Source organism: Pongo pygmaeus, chromosome 13 (assembly GCF_028885625.2).
Source record: "Pongo pygmaeus isolate AG05252 chromosome 13, NHGRI_mPonPyg2-v2.0_pri, whole genome shotgun sequence".
Lineage (NCBI taxonomy): Eukaryota > Metazoa > Chordata > Mammalia > Primates > Hominidae > Pongo > Pongo pygmaeus.
In genome coordinates, this window is record NC_072386.2 from 85,447,895 (window position 1) to 85,466,406 (window position 18,512).

Sequence of the window (18,512 nt, forward strand, 5' to 3'; positions counted from 1 at the left end):
AGTATTCCATTTCCAACCAGGAGACCTAGGGGCCAAGCGATATGAAATCCCCTGAGACTCAGTTTTTCCATCTTTCAGATGGGACTGTGTGAGGAACGAGCAGAACAGTCTGTATATGGAAGCACTTTGTAGAGCCTTCAGTTCTGTAGGTAACTGCCACTCTTATTCTCTCTAGCAGTCTAAGGTCCTGTGCTCTCTGGTAGGGGTGCTTCAATATTTTTTTTGTCTTAAAGTCACTTCCCTCCAGCTTCTAGTAATGTTGTATTGCTTCTTAATTCTAGTCATTTAGAAGTTGATAAATAACAACTGCTTCTTGTTCTAAGCAAATTACATGTCATTTGATCATAACTTTATGAGGAAGGAGCCTTAGAGGGGCCACACAGCTACTAGGCAAGCCGGCTGTGTGCTCCTTATACCTTGCTGTATTACTGCGTTGTCACAGGAGTTTCCTGAGGACAGGGGCAATGGCTTACTCATCTTTGCATTCACGAAATCTAGTGCTCCGTTTCACAGTAGGCATTTAATATGTCTTTTATGTGAATAACCTGTCCATATGTTCAACTTACATTATTCTCTCCATAATCTAAGCCCCTTTCTTCTGGTTTTGATACCAAGAGGTAAAATAGTTGGTTGGTTAGCCTTTTGTAATAGTCCTGTACAGTATTATGTTTATTTGATGATATCTGTATAGTATTATATATGCATAGTATTATATATTTTGACAGTTCTTTTCATAGAATTTTATAAGTAGAGTTATAAGTTAAGAACAGTCATACATCCTTAACTCCTGTACTTTACTTCTAAACGTTGTTAATGGAGATAAATATTATACCATAAGATTTTCCCAGATCCTCCCTTCTCCCATCCAAAGAGAAAAAGGAAATTAAAAAAACAAAAACCAAAAACCAAAAAAAAACCAGAATACTTCATTGAGTCATACTCTTCCCTGTCCAAAATGGAGTGAAGGCAGCTTCCAAAACAGGTAAATATAACATGATAGAAATAAAACAAGAAAAATGAAGCAACATGAAAATAATGGTAGAAAAAAGGATGGAGCCAGGAATTAAATTAGCACATAATATGCACACCCTGAAGTTCCTGTGCCTGGTTAAACAGGGTCACAGAGCTCCAAGCTTTCTAGAAGAGGGAAAAGGGATAAATTGCAGTATTCAAGAGGTAAAAACAAACAAGCTGCATAAGTCCAACTATTCCTGATGCTGATACCAGGATGAAGATTGTCCTGTGGCTCCTCACAGAAAATTACGATCTAATGGAATAAACAACCCTCTAAACCCATCCTTCCGGTAAACATTGTGATGGATTTTATGGGGCTGTTTCTTATAATGCACCTCAATAAAGGTTGATGGCTTCTTACCAGAACTTAATGCGATAACAGGACTTTCACAGAGTGCCCATAAGACCAAGTCCAGGGCCAGCTTTAAAAGTGGTCTGGCTTATTCCAAGAAGGGATTTTAGAGTATCCAGACTACAAGTTTAGGTACAGAAGAATCTGTGAACCTCCTGACAATTGGGGGGTGTGTATGTGTGTGTGTGTGTGTGTGCGCGCATGTGTGTGTGCTGTAGGTGTATTTTTTTCTAAGGAGCTGACAGCACCATTAGCCTTCATTAGATTCTCAGAGGGGGTCAAGAAAGGGAAGAACTAAGTATTGTACATGTTCCCTCAGTTGATCTCTGTAAACGTTTTTAGCAGCAGTGAGCTCAGGTTATGGTTACTGAGAGAAAGAAGGTCTATTAGCCGGATCACTGCAGAACCATAGCCTCAGCAATCCACTACGCCAAGCATGAAACTGACTTCCTTTTTCGAAAATTATGCTTTGTAAGGACTTCCACTAAGAGGTCCGTTTGGCAGGGCCAAAATCCTCCTAAAAAAAAAAAACAACGACAACAACAACTAGGTGTTTATTTAAGACAGAGACAAAATGGGCAAATACAAATAATACAAATAACAGGTAAAAACAAACCAGCTGATCAAGTCCAACTATTCCTGATGCTGACACCAGGGAGAAGACTGTCCTGTGGCTCCTGATAGAAAAGTACTATCTAATGGAATAAACAACCCTCTAAACATCCTTTATGTAGCATCTTTTATATTTTTTGGATTAACTTATAATTTTTCTAAAATCATCCAAAAATATTACATAAAGGATGTTACATTTAAAAATAATAGACGGCCGGGCACGGTAGCTCACGTCTGTAATCTCAGCACTTTGGGAGGCCGAGGTGGGTGGATCACCTGAGATCAGAAGTTCAAGACCAGCCTGGCCAACATGGTGTGAAACCCTGTCTCTACTAAAAGTACAAAAATTAGCTGGACGTGGTAGCAGGCGCCTGTAATCCCAGCTACTGGGGAGTCTGAGGCAGGAGAATCGCTTGAGCCTAGGAGGTGGAGGTTGCAGTGAGCCGAGATTGCACCATTGCACTCCAGCCTGGGTGACAAGAGCAAGACATTGTCTCAAAATAAATAAATAAATAAATAAATAAACCAAATTTAAGGATATAAATACTTGATAACTTTGCTCCTAATCCCTCTTTGTTATTTTTGAAACTTAATCCAACCTTGATTTTATTTCTAGACATGTGTAGATTCCTACTTTTAAATTCACCCTGAACGTATGTTGGCAATAGAACACTTCTGAAACCAGTGGAGCTTCTGGAACTCTCAACCTTGTTTGGTATTCAAAGATCTTTCGGTTTCTTTTAGTGGATAGTTTTCCCTCCGCTGTGCCTGAGGGAATGTAATTTGCCATCTGCGGCTGTTTGGGAACATTGAAGAGCCCCTTGCTTGCCCTGTGGCCTTCCTGGTGCCTAGGAAGGCTGGCTCCTCTTCCTTCCCCTGTCCTGTGCCTCCTCCATGAAGTAGAAGCAGGAAGAGAAAACACACCCCTAACAATGTGAAGTTGGTATCACTGTATTTTTCCAGTGATAGGAGGAATTTCTTCTTTGTCTAAGAAAAGGAAGAAAACTGAAAAAGGCTTTCCCTCCAAAAGTAATCTCCAGTCAATCACGAGGTTAAATAATTTGAAAGCAATGGTATTTTCCTCAGCCTCGGACATTGTCCTCAGCTATTATGGACTGCTTTGGCAAAAAAAGTTTCTTAGAACAACTTCCTTTCAAAATATGCGTATCTACTGGATGAGGCATTTTTAAAGATACAATTTAGATAGAAAACATCTGTTTTAAGAGACAGCTTTAAAGTGCTTTTACTACATTCTCAAAGACAGTAATTAGAATACCCGTCCCCCACTATAGAATTCCAGTTTTTAAAAAAGCGGTCTTCCAGTTTCTCTACACCCTACCTTCATTGGCATCAGCCTGTGAAGAAGGGGAGATTCAGGTAGACAACAGGAGAAATGTGTTCAGGTTGGATTGAACACAATAAAAAAGTATTTTTTCAGTGTCATGCAATATGTAAATCTTTCATTATAGATTAAATTCACCTTGTAGCACCATTCTGGAATATAATTTTAGTGATTCATATGTGAGAGAATTAGGAACCTTTCTCATTTCAATTTTTAAAATTTATTGTTATTTACTTATTAATATTTTTTTGAGGCAGGATCTCACTTTGTTGCCCAGGCTGGAGTACAGTGGTGCCATCATGGCTCACCGTAGCCTCTGCCTCCCGGGCTCAAGTGATCCTCCCACCTCACCCTCCCAGATAGCTGGTACCGCAGGCTACCACCACTATGCCTGGCTAATTTTTTTTTTTTTTTTTTTTTTGTAGAGACAGGGGTCTTGCTATGTTGCCCAGGCTGGTGTTGAACTCTTAGGCTCAAGAGATCCTCCCACTCTGGCCTCCCAGAGTGCGGGGATTACAGGTGTGAGCCACCGTGCACAGCCTGTTTATAAAGTTACCTTGGCAATATAACTAATATCCCATGGTCTCCCTTTTGTAAAAATGGAAAATTCTAGGCTCTTTACAAATTAAGCATTTTAGTGGTGAAACAAACAGGAGTTAATTAGAAAGATCTTCATTTTAAGACTTCTCCCCCTTGAAATTTTAGGTGTCCTTCATTTGTTCCTCTATCCTTCCGTTCACTATGTAACATATTTATTGAATTTCTAGTATGTGCCAGGCAGTGTTTCTGGTGGACTGAACAAAAATCAAGAACAAAAGAGACAGGATCTCTTTCTTCTTGGGGCATAAAATCCAGCTGGGGAGAGAGACGTTCAGTACATTTTTAAAAGAGCTATAATAACTGCACATCACAGAGTGAGCCCTCATGTAAATTTGACTTTAGCGAATAATAATGTATCAATATTGGTTCCTCAGTTATAATAAATATACTAATGCAATATGTTAAATATGGGGAAGCTGGTGAATGGGTACAAATATGGGAACTCTGATTTCTGCTCAGTTTTTCTATAAACTTAAAACTGCTCTAAGAATCACTCTAAAGGAAATAAACAATGTTATTAGAAAGTATAGTGGAGTGACATAATTTGGACTGGGCAGTAAGGAAAGACCTTTCTGCAAAAGCGCTGCTTAAACCCAGAACTAGAGGATAAGTGGGCTAGCCAGGCAAAGAAGAGATGGAAAAGCATTCTCAGTGAGGCAAAGTGGTATCATTTGAATTACCTTTGGACGTACCATTCTGGCTTCTCTGTGGAGGATGGATTCTGGGATGGCAATTGGGAGGAGAGTTGGGGGACAAAGGACAAAGGAGACAAGAGGCAATTAGGATGGGTCACAGCTTTTGCTTCCTACTTAGCAAAATCCTAGAAGACCAGAGTGACAGTAGGCTGTTTCCTTTGTTCAGCTCATGCCGGAAACCGTTAGGTTATCCATGATCTGGGTGCTAGGAAGAAAGGAGAATGTGTCAGTAGCAGAGCAAGACAGGGTTTCCAGGTCTCAGTTTCTAAGATCTTTCCAGTGGTTCAATGGGATTTATAGAATTAAGAATGTGTGTGTGTGTGTGTGTGTGTGTGTGTGTGTGTGTGTGTGTGTGTGTCTCTACAACCAGTTAAAAATTGCAAGGATAAAAAACTTTTCAAGTAACTAGTACCCAGCTGTTAACAGCAGCTTTCATATAAGTCTGTAAGATTTAATTTGCAATAGTTGTCTTTATTCCTGTTACTGGACTATTGGAATTTATTTTGGATTTTGTTTCTTCCAAGACTGTATGTTGAAAAATTGTATTTAAGCAGAGCACTGTTTTAGTACATCAATATCGAATGGCTCATATCAGAGTTTCTGGGGATCGTGAACTCCCAAGGAAAAAAATTCTAGTGGGTAAAAGGAAGTGCCTGCCAAGATAGATTTCTATTGATTGTGGAACTGTTATTAGCAGCATAGAAGGTTGAAGAGTTCAAAGTTCTCTTTCCCTTTAAAATTAAGCAGCTCAGAGTAATCCACTTCACCATTTATAATTATTTACCTGCCTATGTGCAAGATTTCCAAACCATTAACTATTTATATATATTTCCTTTACAGTAAAAAATTGTATATGATGGCTGTACAGTCTATACTAAAAGATATAATAACACATTGAAAAATCTCTAGCAAATGAGCACAAATTTCGTAGCACTTAGCTATTATAATAATGACACAAAATGGTTAACACGTCTATTTATATTGCTCTCTAGATTTCAACTTTTTTGTATTCCTGGAAACAAAGTAAGAATCCCTCATTTGAGCAGACTTGTTGTTTGTTTTAGGAAATAGACATGCATCATCCGTGTTAATTTTAAGTAGTCCAGTTATGAATATGGAATGAAGGGATAAATTCCTGATGTCTCCATTAAGCTCCTCTGTGTAAAATACTCCATGGCAAAGTTGCTATTTAAAGTAGTGAGTTTGATCTTGGCTTTGATCTAAACCTTTTGATCTTGAAAGAAGGATGGAGTAGGAATAAAGAGAGGGCGAGACAGATTTTCTTTAAAGAAATGTGATAAAGTTAAAGGGATGGTCAAGACCCAGCAAGCAACAGGACAAACCGACTCTCCGCCCCGGCCCGCCCTCACCGGCAGGCGGGTTACAGCAGCTGCTGATGCGGATGAGAAGGCCTTTGGCGGGTGGAGGAAAATCTTGGGGTATCGCACATTTTTATAAAGTAAGTGTAAACTTTCTCCCTAATTATGAAAACAGATTGACCCCTTCTTTTTAAATTCTACCCACTGGTTCTGGGGGTCCACGGCAGTCTGAGGGCTGCGGGTCCACACTGGCGGGAGCGCGGGGCTGGGTTTCTCTGCGCCCTGGCCTCGCCTCCCGGGAGGTCACCTGCCGCTACCCGGAGCCCCGAGGGCCCACTGGGAAACGTCTACTCGACGGCGTAGAACCCGGTCCCGGAGAAAACGCCACTAGGAAAGTTACTTTCCCTCCGCGAAAGCCACCGGGACCAGGTTTCCAACTCCAGGAGCGCGCTAGGCTGGCCACGGGCGGGGTTCCTTCCCCGCCACCGCTCCCTCCAGCCTGCGGCGGGCGGCGCGGGCTCCTTTTCGCTGCCAGGAAGCCACTCGCAGGGCGCGGAGCCGGGGGAGGGGTGGCGGGGGCAAGGTGCGCGGGGGCGCGGGGCGGCCGGAGCCCAGGGAGGGGTGGCGGGGGCAAGGTGCGCGGGGGCGCGGGGCGGCCGGAGCCCGGGAGCGGGAGCACGCTGTTCGTGGGGGAGAACAATACAATGCCGGCGCGGGCGGGCGACCTGCGGGAGGCGGCGCGGCCGCTATACCTTTAAGGCAGGCCCCGCCCCCGCTCGGCGCCCGCCCGCCCGCCCGCGCCGCCGCCCAGGCCCGGCGCCCGCCGCCCGCGCCGCGCCTGAGGTGATGCGGACCCCGGGTGGGCGCAGGGCGCGGGCTCGGGCGCCGCCGCTGCGTCCTCCCCGGCCGCGGGCGAGGTACGGGGCGGGCACGCCGAGTTAGCGGGCGCGGGGTAGGGAGGCCGGGGCCGCTCCCGCGGTAAACTTGACTGTGTCCTCTTCCCCCGCAGCCGCTGCAGAGGGAGCGCCGCTCCAGGGCGGAGTGCGGGCTCGCGCGGCAAGTGCGCGCCGAGGTGAGTGCGGGCGGCGCGGTCCCTGCGCCCCGGTGGCGCCGACGCGAGACCGCGGCTGGCGAGAGGCCCTGGCTCTGCGCTGCGGCGCGCGGGCGCGGGGACTACCCGCCGGGCTGCGGCTCGGGCGCGGGGAGCGGCCAGGAACGAAGGTCGCGGCCCCTGCGCTGAGGCGCCCGGCGAGTTCCGCGAGCGGGCGCCGGTGGCCTCCCGAGGTGCGGGGAAGACCAGGTCGCGAGGCCGGGGGTCTCTGCTTTCTCGCGCTGGGGGGCGGCCGTCAGGACCCCGTCGCCTTGTTTGAAATGCTGTGGTTTTTGAACCTCAGGTCACGAAATGGATTCGAGTGAACCGGAGACCCCGAAAACGGAAGCGCAGGGAGAAAGAAGAGGTGTTTGAAAAGGTAGGGGTTCCCGAGACCGTACTCGGTGCAGGTCTCGGTAAATCCGCTTCTGCCCCGTGAGGACCTGGTCATGACAATAGAGTAGCATTTAATTTAAAAAGTTTTTGTTATAATAAACTGTGGATTTAATATATGGGGAAATTCTATAGAAATATTGGTCGATAAGGCTAATGATCATTTACATAGTCTCATAAGGAGAGAGTAACCCATGAGATTTGTTTCATGCTCATTAAATACAGCAGTCGGACTTAAGTGGGTTCCATTATTATTTTAGATCAGCAGTGTTTATTATCTCAGCGTTAAGGTACCTCTGAAAAATGAAAAGTGTTCCGAATAAATCGCCCACAGTATTAGGTTTCCATGCTGTACTTTCTCTCACCTAGACTTTAAATTGGAGTCATCTAAGAAATGGAGAGAGAAGAAGAAAGAAGTGGATTACTTTTAAAACACTAGGAGGAATTTTATTTACTGTAAAGCAAATGAGAAATTTGTTTGCCTAAGTTTAGAATTTCAGTATGTTACTTTGCAGAAGTTTGGACTGCCTGTCTGCTGATTTTGTATTAAAACTTGATTTGTCATTGCAATAAATATCATGAAATAAGGTAAGTAGCCCGTTGTCTTCTAAGTGACTTGCGGAAAGCTCGTAGAAGTAAATAATTTTTTGACAAATATTACAGCAGGTAGGATTTTTTTTGTTGCTTTTGCTTAATTACATTTCACTGTTTTTTGATTCTTGATACCAGCAAGGGATTAAAATAGCGGTGTGTTTTTCTGCTGCTAGAATGTATGATGAATCACTCTTGATTCTGAAGCCAAATTCTTGCTGATAGCATTGCTGCCAATTTCTGTGCTGTGTTGCCTTAGTATGGGCATTGCAGCGTCCGAGAATGTGCACAAAGCACATCAGAATAAAGGTGATCCCAGAGCTGCAGAGTGCACTTCAGGATAGCAGAGGGCAGCTTCTGAGAGAGCTGGAAAAGGAACCAGCCTGTGAATATAGTTGTTTGTAGCTGGAGTTTCAGTGTGCGTGAAAAGGGGGACCCCACCCCTTTTCTTTTTCCACAGAGAGTCATATATGTCACTTCAGTTGAAGAATAATAGAAAAAGTTGTGATTTGGAACAGACTTGAATTTTCTGACCATACCTCAGCATGGTATGGTAAGTTGTGTTTAATGGTTTAGGTGTTCTTTTAAATGTTTGTGAGGTGATGAATGAGATCATAAAATACCCAAAGAAGGAAAAGAATTATCGCTTGCTTGGTATTTTTTAAAAAATGTGTCGTAGCTGTTGATTTTTTTTTTTTTTATGAGACGGAGTCTTGCTCTGTCACCCAGGCTGGAGTGCAGTGGCGCGATCTCAGCTCATTGCAGCCTCAGCCTCCCAGGTTCAAGCTATTCTCCTGCCTCAGCCTCCCGAGTAGCTGGGACTACAGGCACGTGGCACCACACCCGGCTAAATTTTGTATTTTTAGTAGAGACGGGGTTTCACTGTGTTAGCCAGGATGGTCTCGATCTCCTGACCTCGTGATCTGCCCGCCTCGGTGTCCCAAAGTGCTGGGATTACAGGCGTGAGCCACTGCGCCCTGCCAGCTGTTAATTTTTAAGCCAAAAATAAGATTACCAAAATGCACAATGTGCTGTAGAAAGGAAGGGGAAGCCATTATTTTTGTGGATTACTAGATGTTGTCACTACCAAAATCTAACCTAGAAGTAACCGTATCTGTGACACCCATGACCTGACCACTGGGTCTCCTGAGAATGGGAGTGGGGAGAAAGTGGGGGGGACTGATTATTTTACCTTGCGGGAGAATGACGTTCTTTGCCCAACCGTTTCCCCTTGATATAAGCTCTTGTGTTAAAACTTAGGGGGAAGATTTGCCTCTGACTTTTTTTTCTTGGAAAATGTGGGCAGCAATTTTAAAGAGAACATGAAAATGGAGTAGGTTGAAACCAACATTCAGAACTTCCTTTCATGGATTGAAACTTAAAGCTGAGGAGGTTTGAGGGTGGAGGTGAGGAAGGGCTAGAAGATAGCAAATTTCAGAGTCATATCAGAGAATATGAACTGTCAGTGTTTCCAATGTTTCTCTTGGCTCTGCACAGCACTTCCAAGCCCTTTTGCCCACTGTTTTGCTTCTGCCACACCTAGGAGAAGATTCAGAGCTTGCTGAGGCAAAGCATGCGATATTTCCAAGGGCCTTCCCCCTATTCTGAAATAGAAATTGAGCTTTGTGATCATGTGTATTCGTTCCAAGGTCTATGTGTTAACCTTTTGCTAGGATTTGAACCTGTTATTAGTAGGAGCCGATGCAGTTCACTTGCTGTTGAGTCTAATAAGTTATTTTTAAAAATGTTTGCTATGTCACAAGTGGAAGCAAATTATTCAATTTCTCTTTTATCCTGCATCCACTATATTTTTCTTCTATGTTAAAATAAAACTATGGTATTTTCTGATTTTATTCATTTTGTATTAGTGTAAAATAAAATGAATCTTAGTCATTTTTGGTAGATGCCCCTTTGAAATGTAGCTGTTGCTTTTGATTGTCTACTTTGTTTTCCTTGCCTCCGTTCATCCCCTCCACATTGCCCTTGCCTCCAGCCCGCAAGGGTCTGTCTACACCTGCAGGCTTCTCTCAGGATTCAGCCTAGATGAGTAAATTCGGTGAAGTCGTCTGTATTAACTCTGCTGGGGGTCACAACCTTTTTCCTCCGATAGGAGGGGCAGCTTTTTTCCTGCCGTGTGGAAAGCAGAACCTCTGACCTGCCTGGGAAAGGAAAACAGTGCTCTAGTGAGAGGACAGACTCTGACCACGGGCGCTGGGCAAGGAGCTACACGGTAGAACGGCATCTTCCAGGGATGTTTGTTTTCCCCTTAAAGAAAATCTCGAAGGTGCTGAGTAGTAGGCACAGTCTGATGTAACTTGAAATACTAGTTGAGTTTTTCATTGAACTCACAAGGGGAAGCAAAACAAACTCACCCTGTGCTCAGCTGTGGGTTAAAATAACGAATAATGAAATAAAGTAAATTGGGGACTGAGATGTACCATGCAGATAAAGTGATTTAAAGTGCTCTCCTGGCCTTTCCCCGCCTTCTGCTTCCAGTCATCCCACCCACCAGAGAATTGTGCCATCTTTCTGTGTTGTCCTAACAGGCTTCATTTCTTACCTCTCTGAAGATGCATCATTCTCTCTCATGCATCTTTTCATATTTTCTCTGACATTTATTTCCATTTTATTTTAGTTTCATATTTTAGCCCTTGTTCTCCTGGTATGACTGAATCTTTTATATTTTGTTTTTCGTTTAAAATGACAAAACTCACCTCTTCTAGTTCTGGTCCTCGGATATTTTTTTCTTCTATTCTGATACTCTTCTTTTTTTTTATTATTTCAAGTTCCTTTCATTTAGTTTGAATAATTTTTGCAACAGAAAAACAAGGAAAGTATGAATAACTAACGAAGAACAATTAGGATGATTGGATCAGCCAGCTGTGCAAAGGACAGGATGAACAGTTGTGATTGCAACAGTGAATTTTATGTGTGTTTTTAAACTAATAGATTTCACTAAATGGCTGTTGGTTTTGGAAGAGGAACGCACTTTTTTTCTTTTTTTACCTTTGTTAGCTGATTCAAAGATAAAATTATGTGCCATCACAGATTAAGGAAGGTTTTTATAAATATATACATATAAAATAATATAAAGATTTAGTAACTCTTTTATCAATATTCATAGGATTAGAATGTATAGTAGAATAGTCTTTTATGAAAGAATATACTTATGGAAAATATATGACTGGGATATGATTCCTTTAGAGGAAGAAAATTTCAATTTTCAGATTCAGAGGAAGCACCCTTCCTAGTCTGTATATATAATAAGCGGAGAACTAGTTTTGCAGTACTCATTTCAGGTCTTCAGTAAGTGTGTATGATGATGTCAGAAGTATTCATTGGCTCACTTTCAAATCATTGAAAATTCAGCCATGGTAAGATTGGCTATTACGTGTATGAGTGTTTCCAAGCGAGTGGTCTTGGCTGGGGTGAGATTGTCAGCTCTCTGTTAGGATTAGTCACAACGAACATGGTGCAAATGGTTTCCAACAACAGCGTGCTTCAGGGTTACCTTCATAATTCTTTTCTGCCAGAACCCAAAAAACAATACTCTTGAGCTACTCAGTGTTCCAATTGTTAAAAATTTCCTGAAATTTTCCTTCACATATTCAAAGTGAAACATAAAGATCTAGAAGGATGGTTGTGAAAAGTATGGACTTTATAGTATCTAGTGGGCATTTTCATTGAGCCCAAATGATAAATTCTGTTTTCCAAGTCTTTAAGGGGAAAAAAACCCCGATTTTCCTTGTTATAATAGATTCCTAAATTCTAGAGTATTTTCACTCTACTTTTATTTCATTTGTTCCTTGTACATACTTGACTCTGAACCAAAATCAGTGATAATCTTAGTTTGAATAATAATTCACAGATTTAAAAAATTGTATATAAAATCCAATTTGGTTTATGCATTTTTTAGCATTTATTGTTCCTTTTAAATTTTATATATTGTAAGAGAATACTTTTATTACAGTACTGATATTATTCAAAATGATAAAGGTAGGTACAAATTTTAAACTATTTAACAAAGTACTGCTGTGTTTGTCTTTTGTTACAAAGGTATATTTTATGTTCAGTTTATGATCTCTGAAAATGAATATTAAGACTAATAAAAATTATTTGGCTCTTTCTTGGACCGAAAACAGCAGATGGTGACCGCAGTAGGCTTGACTCCAGAGCCATCAGCACACAAAGCTTAGCAAAATGGCACAGAATGAACCTACGGAGTGCTGAGCTGAGGGTCCCTGCAGTTTGTAGGAACTACCCCGCTTTCAGCAAACAGTAGGCTTAGGCAGCCACTCTTATGCCACTGAGGCAACATTGCAGTTGAGTGCTTTCCCAGGCGTTGGTGCCCTTGCCTCTTTTTGAGAGTGCCATTGCTCTGTGAGAATTCATAACTAGTCTACATTTATATAGCCGTAATCTCTTACAATAGCTTCATTGATACTTGATTTCCATAGAAAAGCTTTATGGATTCTAGTGAGTCACAGCTCTTGAAGCACCAGCCTACCCGTTTTCCCTCCCTTCATCCCTTCCTCCCTAACTGTGAGTGGCTTTGTATCCTGTGTTGTACAGATTGTGCCTTTGGATGACAACTTACTTGAGTGATGGGGGGAGGCAGAATAATTTATTAAAAGTAATTACAAAGAAACCAAACAAAAGGAGTAATTATAGTGCTGTTAATACGCAATTCGTTACTTTATTGCTGAAATATTTGGAACTCATTTGAGATTCTTGGTCCTATTTGTGGGTCTCTGATTTTCCTTTGTAAATCCCTAATAAATAATGTATTAAAGTTTCTGTACCCAGGTCTCATTTTAGATGAGGTTTCACAAAGTCTTGGCCTTGTTTGCTATATATTTTTTTAAGCTGGACCAACGAATAATTGCTGATAAAAGGTATTTTTGGTAGCCTCAGGAAGGAAATCTGATCTGTATAATTTAATACTGTTAAATTTTTATCTGTTGTAAAGATTTACTTATTATTCCTAATTTCCCTAGCCATTTTTTTTTTTTTTTTTTTTGAGACAAAGTCTCACTCTGTCCCCAAGGCTGGAGTGCAGTGACCTCCACCTCCTGGGTTCCAGCAATTCTCCTGCCTCAGCCTCCCGAGTAGCTGGGACTACAGGCGTGTGCCACCACGCCCCATGCCCGGCGAATTTTTTTTGTTTTTAGTAGAGGTGGGGTTTCACTGTGGTTAGCCAGGATGGTCTCTATCTCCTGACCTCGTGATCCGCCCACCTCGGCCTCCCAAAGTGCTGGGATTACAGGCATGAGCCACCGTGCCCGGCTGATGTGTTTTTTTAAGACTGCCGTTTTGCTGGGCATGGTAACTGACGCCTGTAATCCAAGCACTTTGGGAGACTGAGGCAGGAGGATCACTTCACACCAGGAGTTCGAGACAGCTTGGGCAACATAGAGAGACCCGATCACTACAAAACATAAAGGAAGTAAAAATTAGGTATGATGGTACATGGCTGTAGTCCCAGCCACTCAGGAGGTTGAGGCAGTAGAATCGCTTGAGTTGATGAGTTAGAGGTTATAGTGAGCTGTAATTCTGCCACTACACACCAGCGTGGGTGACAGTGCAAGACCCAAACTCAAAAAAAAAAAAAATATATAGTTTAAAAAAAAGTTCCAAGATTTCTGTGTACTAAAATTCCTTCCCATTTTTAACTAGCATAATAAGGAAAGTTAAGGTATCATCATCCACTTACCCACATACACTTATTCACATATTTTGAAAAGAATCTTTGAATGGAACTATTCATATCATAATAGCTAACATTTCCCATGTGTCAAGCACTGTTCTAAATCCATTACATGTAGCAGCTCATGTAAATGTACCATTGAAGTAGTATCACAACCAGCAATATGACATTAGGATGTGGTAGAGTGCATCAAACACTTTTTGAAAGGGGTGAGGTGTAAAGAAGTCAAACAGTTGCTATAAAAAAGGATGCTTTGGGCAATATTTGAAAATTCTCTTTAGTGCAGGTTACTGACAATCCTAGACCACCAGCATAAAGCACACATATCTAATTCAGGAAAATCCCAGCCGGGATGTATTTGAAAACATTTGGAAGTGTGCTGATAATTACACTACTATTGATTTTAGCAAGTTTGATGCCAGCAGCCATCAACTCTTCTATGCCATAAGAGATGAAAGCCATTTTTATATAAAATGTTAGAGTTCGGCTGGAAAAGGGAGGCAGGCAGAGAAAAATTTTGTGGCTTTTTAGTTACTTTTATAGGAAGTATTAGTTTCATTCTTGTGACAGAATGCTTTACTTGGCAGTCATTCTCATCGCCATTTTAAGGAGCTGCTGTTTTGTGCCTGGGTCTCATATGGCACTAATAAGGTGCATTTTTTTCCGTAGCACGTACTGATGTCTGTGTGGGCTCAGGCCTACCATTGTTTCCATTCATCTTGTATTGGAGGAGGCTGACAGCAGCGTGTATTGAGTCTAGCCAACATATATTTCCTTCTGTTTCAGGGTCTGTGCCCACAGAAGAGTTATACTCAAGCTTTTAATCTCCAACACTTAGAAAAAGGCCTGGCCACATGCCTCAATAAGTATTTGTTGAATGAATTAAATGAATGAATCCCACAAATGGCATTTATTTTATAAACTCATACCTGGCTATTGCATTAAAAATTTTTTTTCACTATTCAGGTTTTTATTTATTTTGTTTTTTTTTAATGATAGAGATTTTCATCAAAGTATGTTTGGTAGAGTTTTCCTGTTTTTTTTTGGGGGGGGGTGGGGGGGCGGTGATCTCTTATCTTTTCTATAAAGAGAGCTTGGATTCCTAAAGACCTTATACTGGTCCCAACTGTACCACCTAATCATGTGTCCCTTGAGTTTGTCATGTGACCTTTGCTTTCCTCTGAAAATCCTTTTACTCAGTAGACCAATTAAACCCATTTATAATAATTAATAAAATCAATATGTTTGACTTCAAGTTTTTCCCATAGTTTTATGATTTTTTAAAAGTATTATCCTTTTTTGGCATTTAGGAAGGCTTCTATTTTTGTTTTAATGGTTACTTTGATGTAATACTTTTTTTTTCTGCTCTTGTGTATTGATTCTCTGCTGTGAGTGATAAATCAGTCATTTACCTTTTCTTCCCCCTCCTCTCTTTATTTTCCATCATATAACTTGAAATATTATCCTTTTTTTTTTTTTTTTACTTCCTGTAAATACCTGTAAGACAGTCAGCTGGCGGATTGTATTTTCAATATAATCTCATTATTCCCTTCTTCATGGTTGGACTGTGTCTACAATGTCAGAGAATATTGGCATTACATACTATGCTGTACCCTTTATAAAATCACTTCGTTTTAATTCTGCGGGTTATATTTAATGTTCATCATCTGCTTTTAGATTGATGTCTTTTCAGTCAATTCTGAAGCTTGTTTTCTAGTAGATTTCTCGGGAAGAGCTTAGGACAGCTATAATCCCTGGTTTTTTGCATGTTTTAAGTTTGTGCTGTTTATACCTGAAGGTCATGTCAGCTAAATAAGAAATCCTTGGTTCATATTTTTTAATTTAATTATCTGAAGTCTGTTACTCCATTGTCATCCTGCAGAAAGTCTAATGCTGGTCTCATTTCTTTCCCTTGGGGTGACCTGGTCATTTTTCCTGGACACCCAGATTTTTTCTATATATTCCAATAATTTTAGTTTAATATGTCTCATTGTGGGTTACTTTTCCGTGTTGTCACTTGGCTTTTGAGCTTTATTTTCCTTGTCTGTAAAATAAGAATAACTTTTTTGTTTTGCTTGCTCACAGTAGATATGAAGCCAAATAAGGTATTGTATATGAAGTGCTTTAAATGTATTATTTTTCTATCTTGTTATCCTTTAAAGTTTCTTGTTGTTAGGAACTTTGAAATTTAGACAGCCTGAGCAACATGGCAAAACCTTATCTCTACCAAATACAAAAATTGTCTGGGCATGGTGGCTCACGCCTGTAATCCCAGTACTTTGGGAGGCCAAGGTGGATGGATGGCTTGAGTCCAGGAGTTCAAGACTAGTCTGGGCAACATAGCGAGATACCATCTCTAGAAAAAAAAAGAACACAAAAATTAGCTGGACGTGGTGGTACACGTCTGTGGTCCCAGCTCCTCCAGGGCTGAGGTGGAGTGTCCCTTGAGCCTTGGAGGCAAATGTTGCTGTAAGCCTAGATCATGCCACTGCCTTCCAGCCTGGGTGACAGAGCAAGACCCTGTTTCAAAAAAAAAAAGAGAAAAGAAACTTAAGAGTACTTCATTTTATGAGTGTATGGACTTGAGTTGATGTTCTGTCTGTGAAAAGTAAACAGTGGCTACCCAGTAAGTCTTCTGTGTCCCGACAGTAAATAACCTTTTCCTGATTCCATGTGGTGAGCAGGATCTCTGCATCTACTCATGGAGGACTACTACTGCATTGAAGGAAGTGGCACTTTCTGAAGTACCTCATCTAGAAAACTCCATTTCCATTTATCTTCTCACACTCTTGCCTGTCATGTTAGTTCCCCACTCAGAACTCTGGGTTTACATGATTTCAGTTTATATGTGCATAGAGAAACACTAGAAAAAATTAAAGTAGTCTATTTTTCAGATAATGAGGATTGCTGAAAACCTAAGTCAGCCTGAACAACCAGTACATTTTCTTGAATTTATTGTACATAAGCCCCCACGTAAGAGGCTGCTGGAAAATACCAAAGAGACATGAGAGATGTCATTTCTGGCCATGGGGAGATAAAACACACAGCATATCAAAGATCACTTACAAAGCATCCTGTGATAAATAAATCCAAAGCAGCATAACACAAACTAAAGACATGAGTATATGATGCATTTTTACCTGAGGCTACCCTGGGCTAGAGTTTCCATGCCTGGTCTTTGTTTTGATAAAGCAACACTTTACACATGTAGGCTGGAAATTATGGTGGGAAATTGGGTAATTGAATTAACTGAATCCATTTTAGTGCTTTTACCTGGTTTGTAAGCACAGATAGGGGTTTGATTGATGTATATGTAAATAGTGTTAGTGTCTTTATTTGAATATATGAATTGAAAAATTCATCTGTGTTTCGCAAGTAAAGCTGGAACCTATTATAGAAGTCCTGCTGACACCTGTGAATCAAGATGATTTGGAAACCCAAGGCCAGAAATGTAATACTATTGATTATTCTGTGCATAACACATTTCTTATTAAATTCCATATTTATTCAAACAATTTACAATTTTTATTTGATGTTCACAACATACAAAACCCTGAGTCAGGAGTAGAGAATACCGAGATGAATAGAATAGTTTATAGTTAGAAGTAGAAAACTATATAGGATAGGAGAGTTTATAGATAGATGTAGAAAACTATTATAGGATAGAAGACAGAATTGAATCAGACCTGTATCAGAGGTGCAGGAAAGTGCAGGAGGTATCAGAACAGTTTGGATCTCTATAAGGGAAGTCATCACTTTGGGCTGTTTTCATTGTCCATAAGCCCTCCTTCAGGCTGATAGCAGGATACAAATATTTGTTCAGTTTCATTCAACTCTTGTTATTTTGTATAATCGAGGATACCATAATTTGTATTCTCAAAATCCAGATTGCCTTCATGAGCACATACTCAGTATGAAATTTTATTTCTTCTATTTTTAGTAGAGACAGGGTTGCGCCTTGTTGGCCGGGGTGGTCTCGAACTCCTGACCTCAAGTGATCCACCTGCCTTGGCCTCCCAAAGTGCTGGGATTACAGGTATGAGCCACTTTGCCTGGCCCCGGAAATTGATCTTTTATCTTTGGCTCATAAATGTGAAATCGAAGTGCCATAGCAAGTTTAGGCTACCTCTGAACTTAGTTCAGTCTATTTTACTGTCACTCTTTTTTCCTTTTACTTGCATTAAGCTTTTTTTTTTTTTTTTTTTTTCCCACGGTAAACGTTTGGTTTTAAGGCAAAATAAAATGTTTCAGAATTGGGGATGGTAACTTTAAGTTCTAGAGTTATTCAAAGTTTCCTTCTCTTGTGATTTTTTTTTTTTTTTGAAACGTATTCTCTCTGTTGCCCAGGCTGGAGTGCAGTGGCGCGATCTTGGCCCACTGCAACCTCAGCCTCCCGGGTTCAAGCAATTCTCCCTGCCTCACCCTCCTGAGTAGCTGGGATTACAGGCACCCACCACTACGCCCGGCTCATTTTTGTCTTTTAGTAGAAATGGGGTTTCATCATGTTGACCAGGCTGGTGCCGAACTCCTGACCTCAGGTAATCTACCCACTTTGGCCTCCCAAAGTGCTGGGATTACAGGTGTGAGCCACTGTGCCAGGCCCTTTTGTGATTTTTGAATGTTAGGTTGTCATTCAGGTAGCATCCCACACGTTTCCAGCACCACAGATTTAGCATGACCTTTTTTTATTGAGATAGAGTCTCATTCTGTCACCCAGGCTTAAGTCCAATGGCATGATTATGGCTCACTGTAAGCTCAAACTTTTGGATTCAAGTGATCCTCCTGCCTCAGCCTCCT

At 41.3% G+C, this 18,512-nt stretch overlaps 1 protein-coding gene across 12 annotated transcripts in view; it reads left to right on the forward strand.

Moving 5' to 3' along the window:
- The window catches only part of AOPEP (aminopeptidase O (putative)), a 430,010-nt gene that overhangs the window by 279,283 nt on the left and 132,215 nt on the right, over positions 1 to 18,512 (forward strand). For 11 of the 12 annotated variants that reach the window (XM_054502563.2, XM_063649702.1, XM_063649703.1 and 8 more), the window contains 2 exons: positions 6,944 to 7,006; positions 7,329 to 7,403. In XM_054502563.2, the coding sequence (XP_054358538.1) occupies positions 6,944 to 7,006; positions 7,329 to 7,403 (138 nt within the window). Of the gene's footprint in view, positions 1 to 6,943; positions 7,007 to 7,328; positions 7,404 to 7,786; positions 9,015 to 18,512 lie in introns of those variants that run through there. The other variant, XM_054502570.2, reaches the window with a different exon arrangement.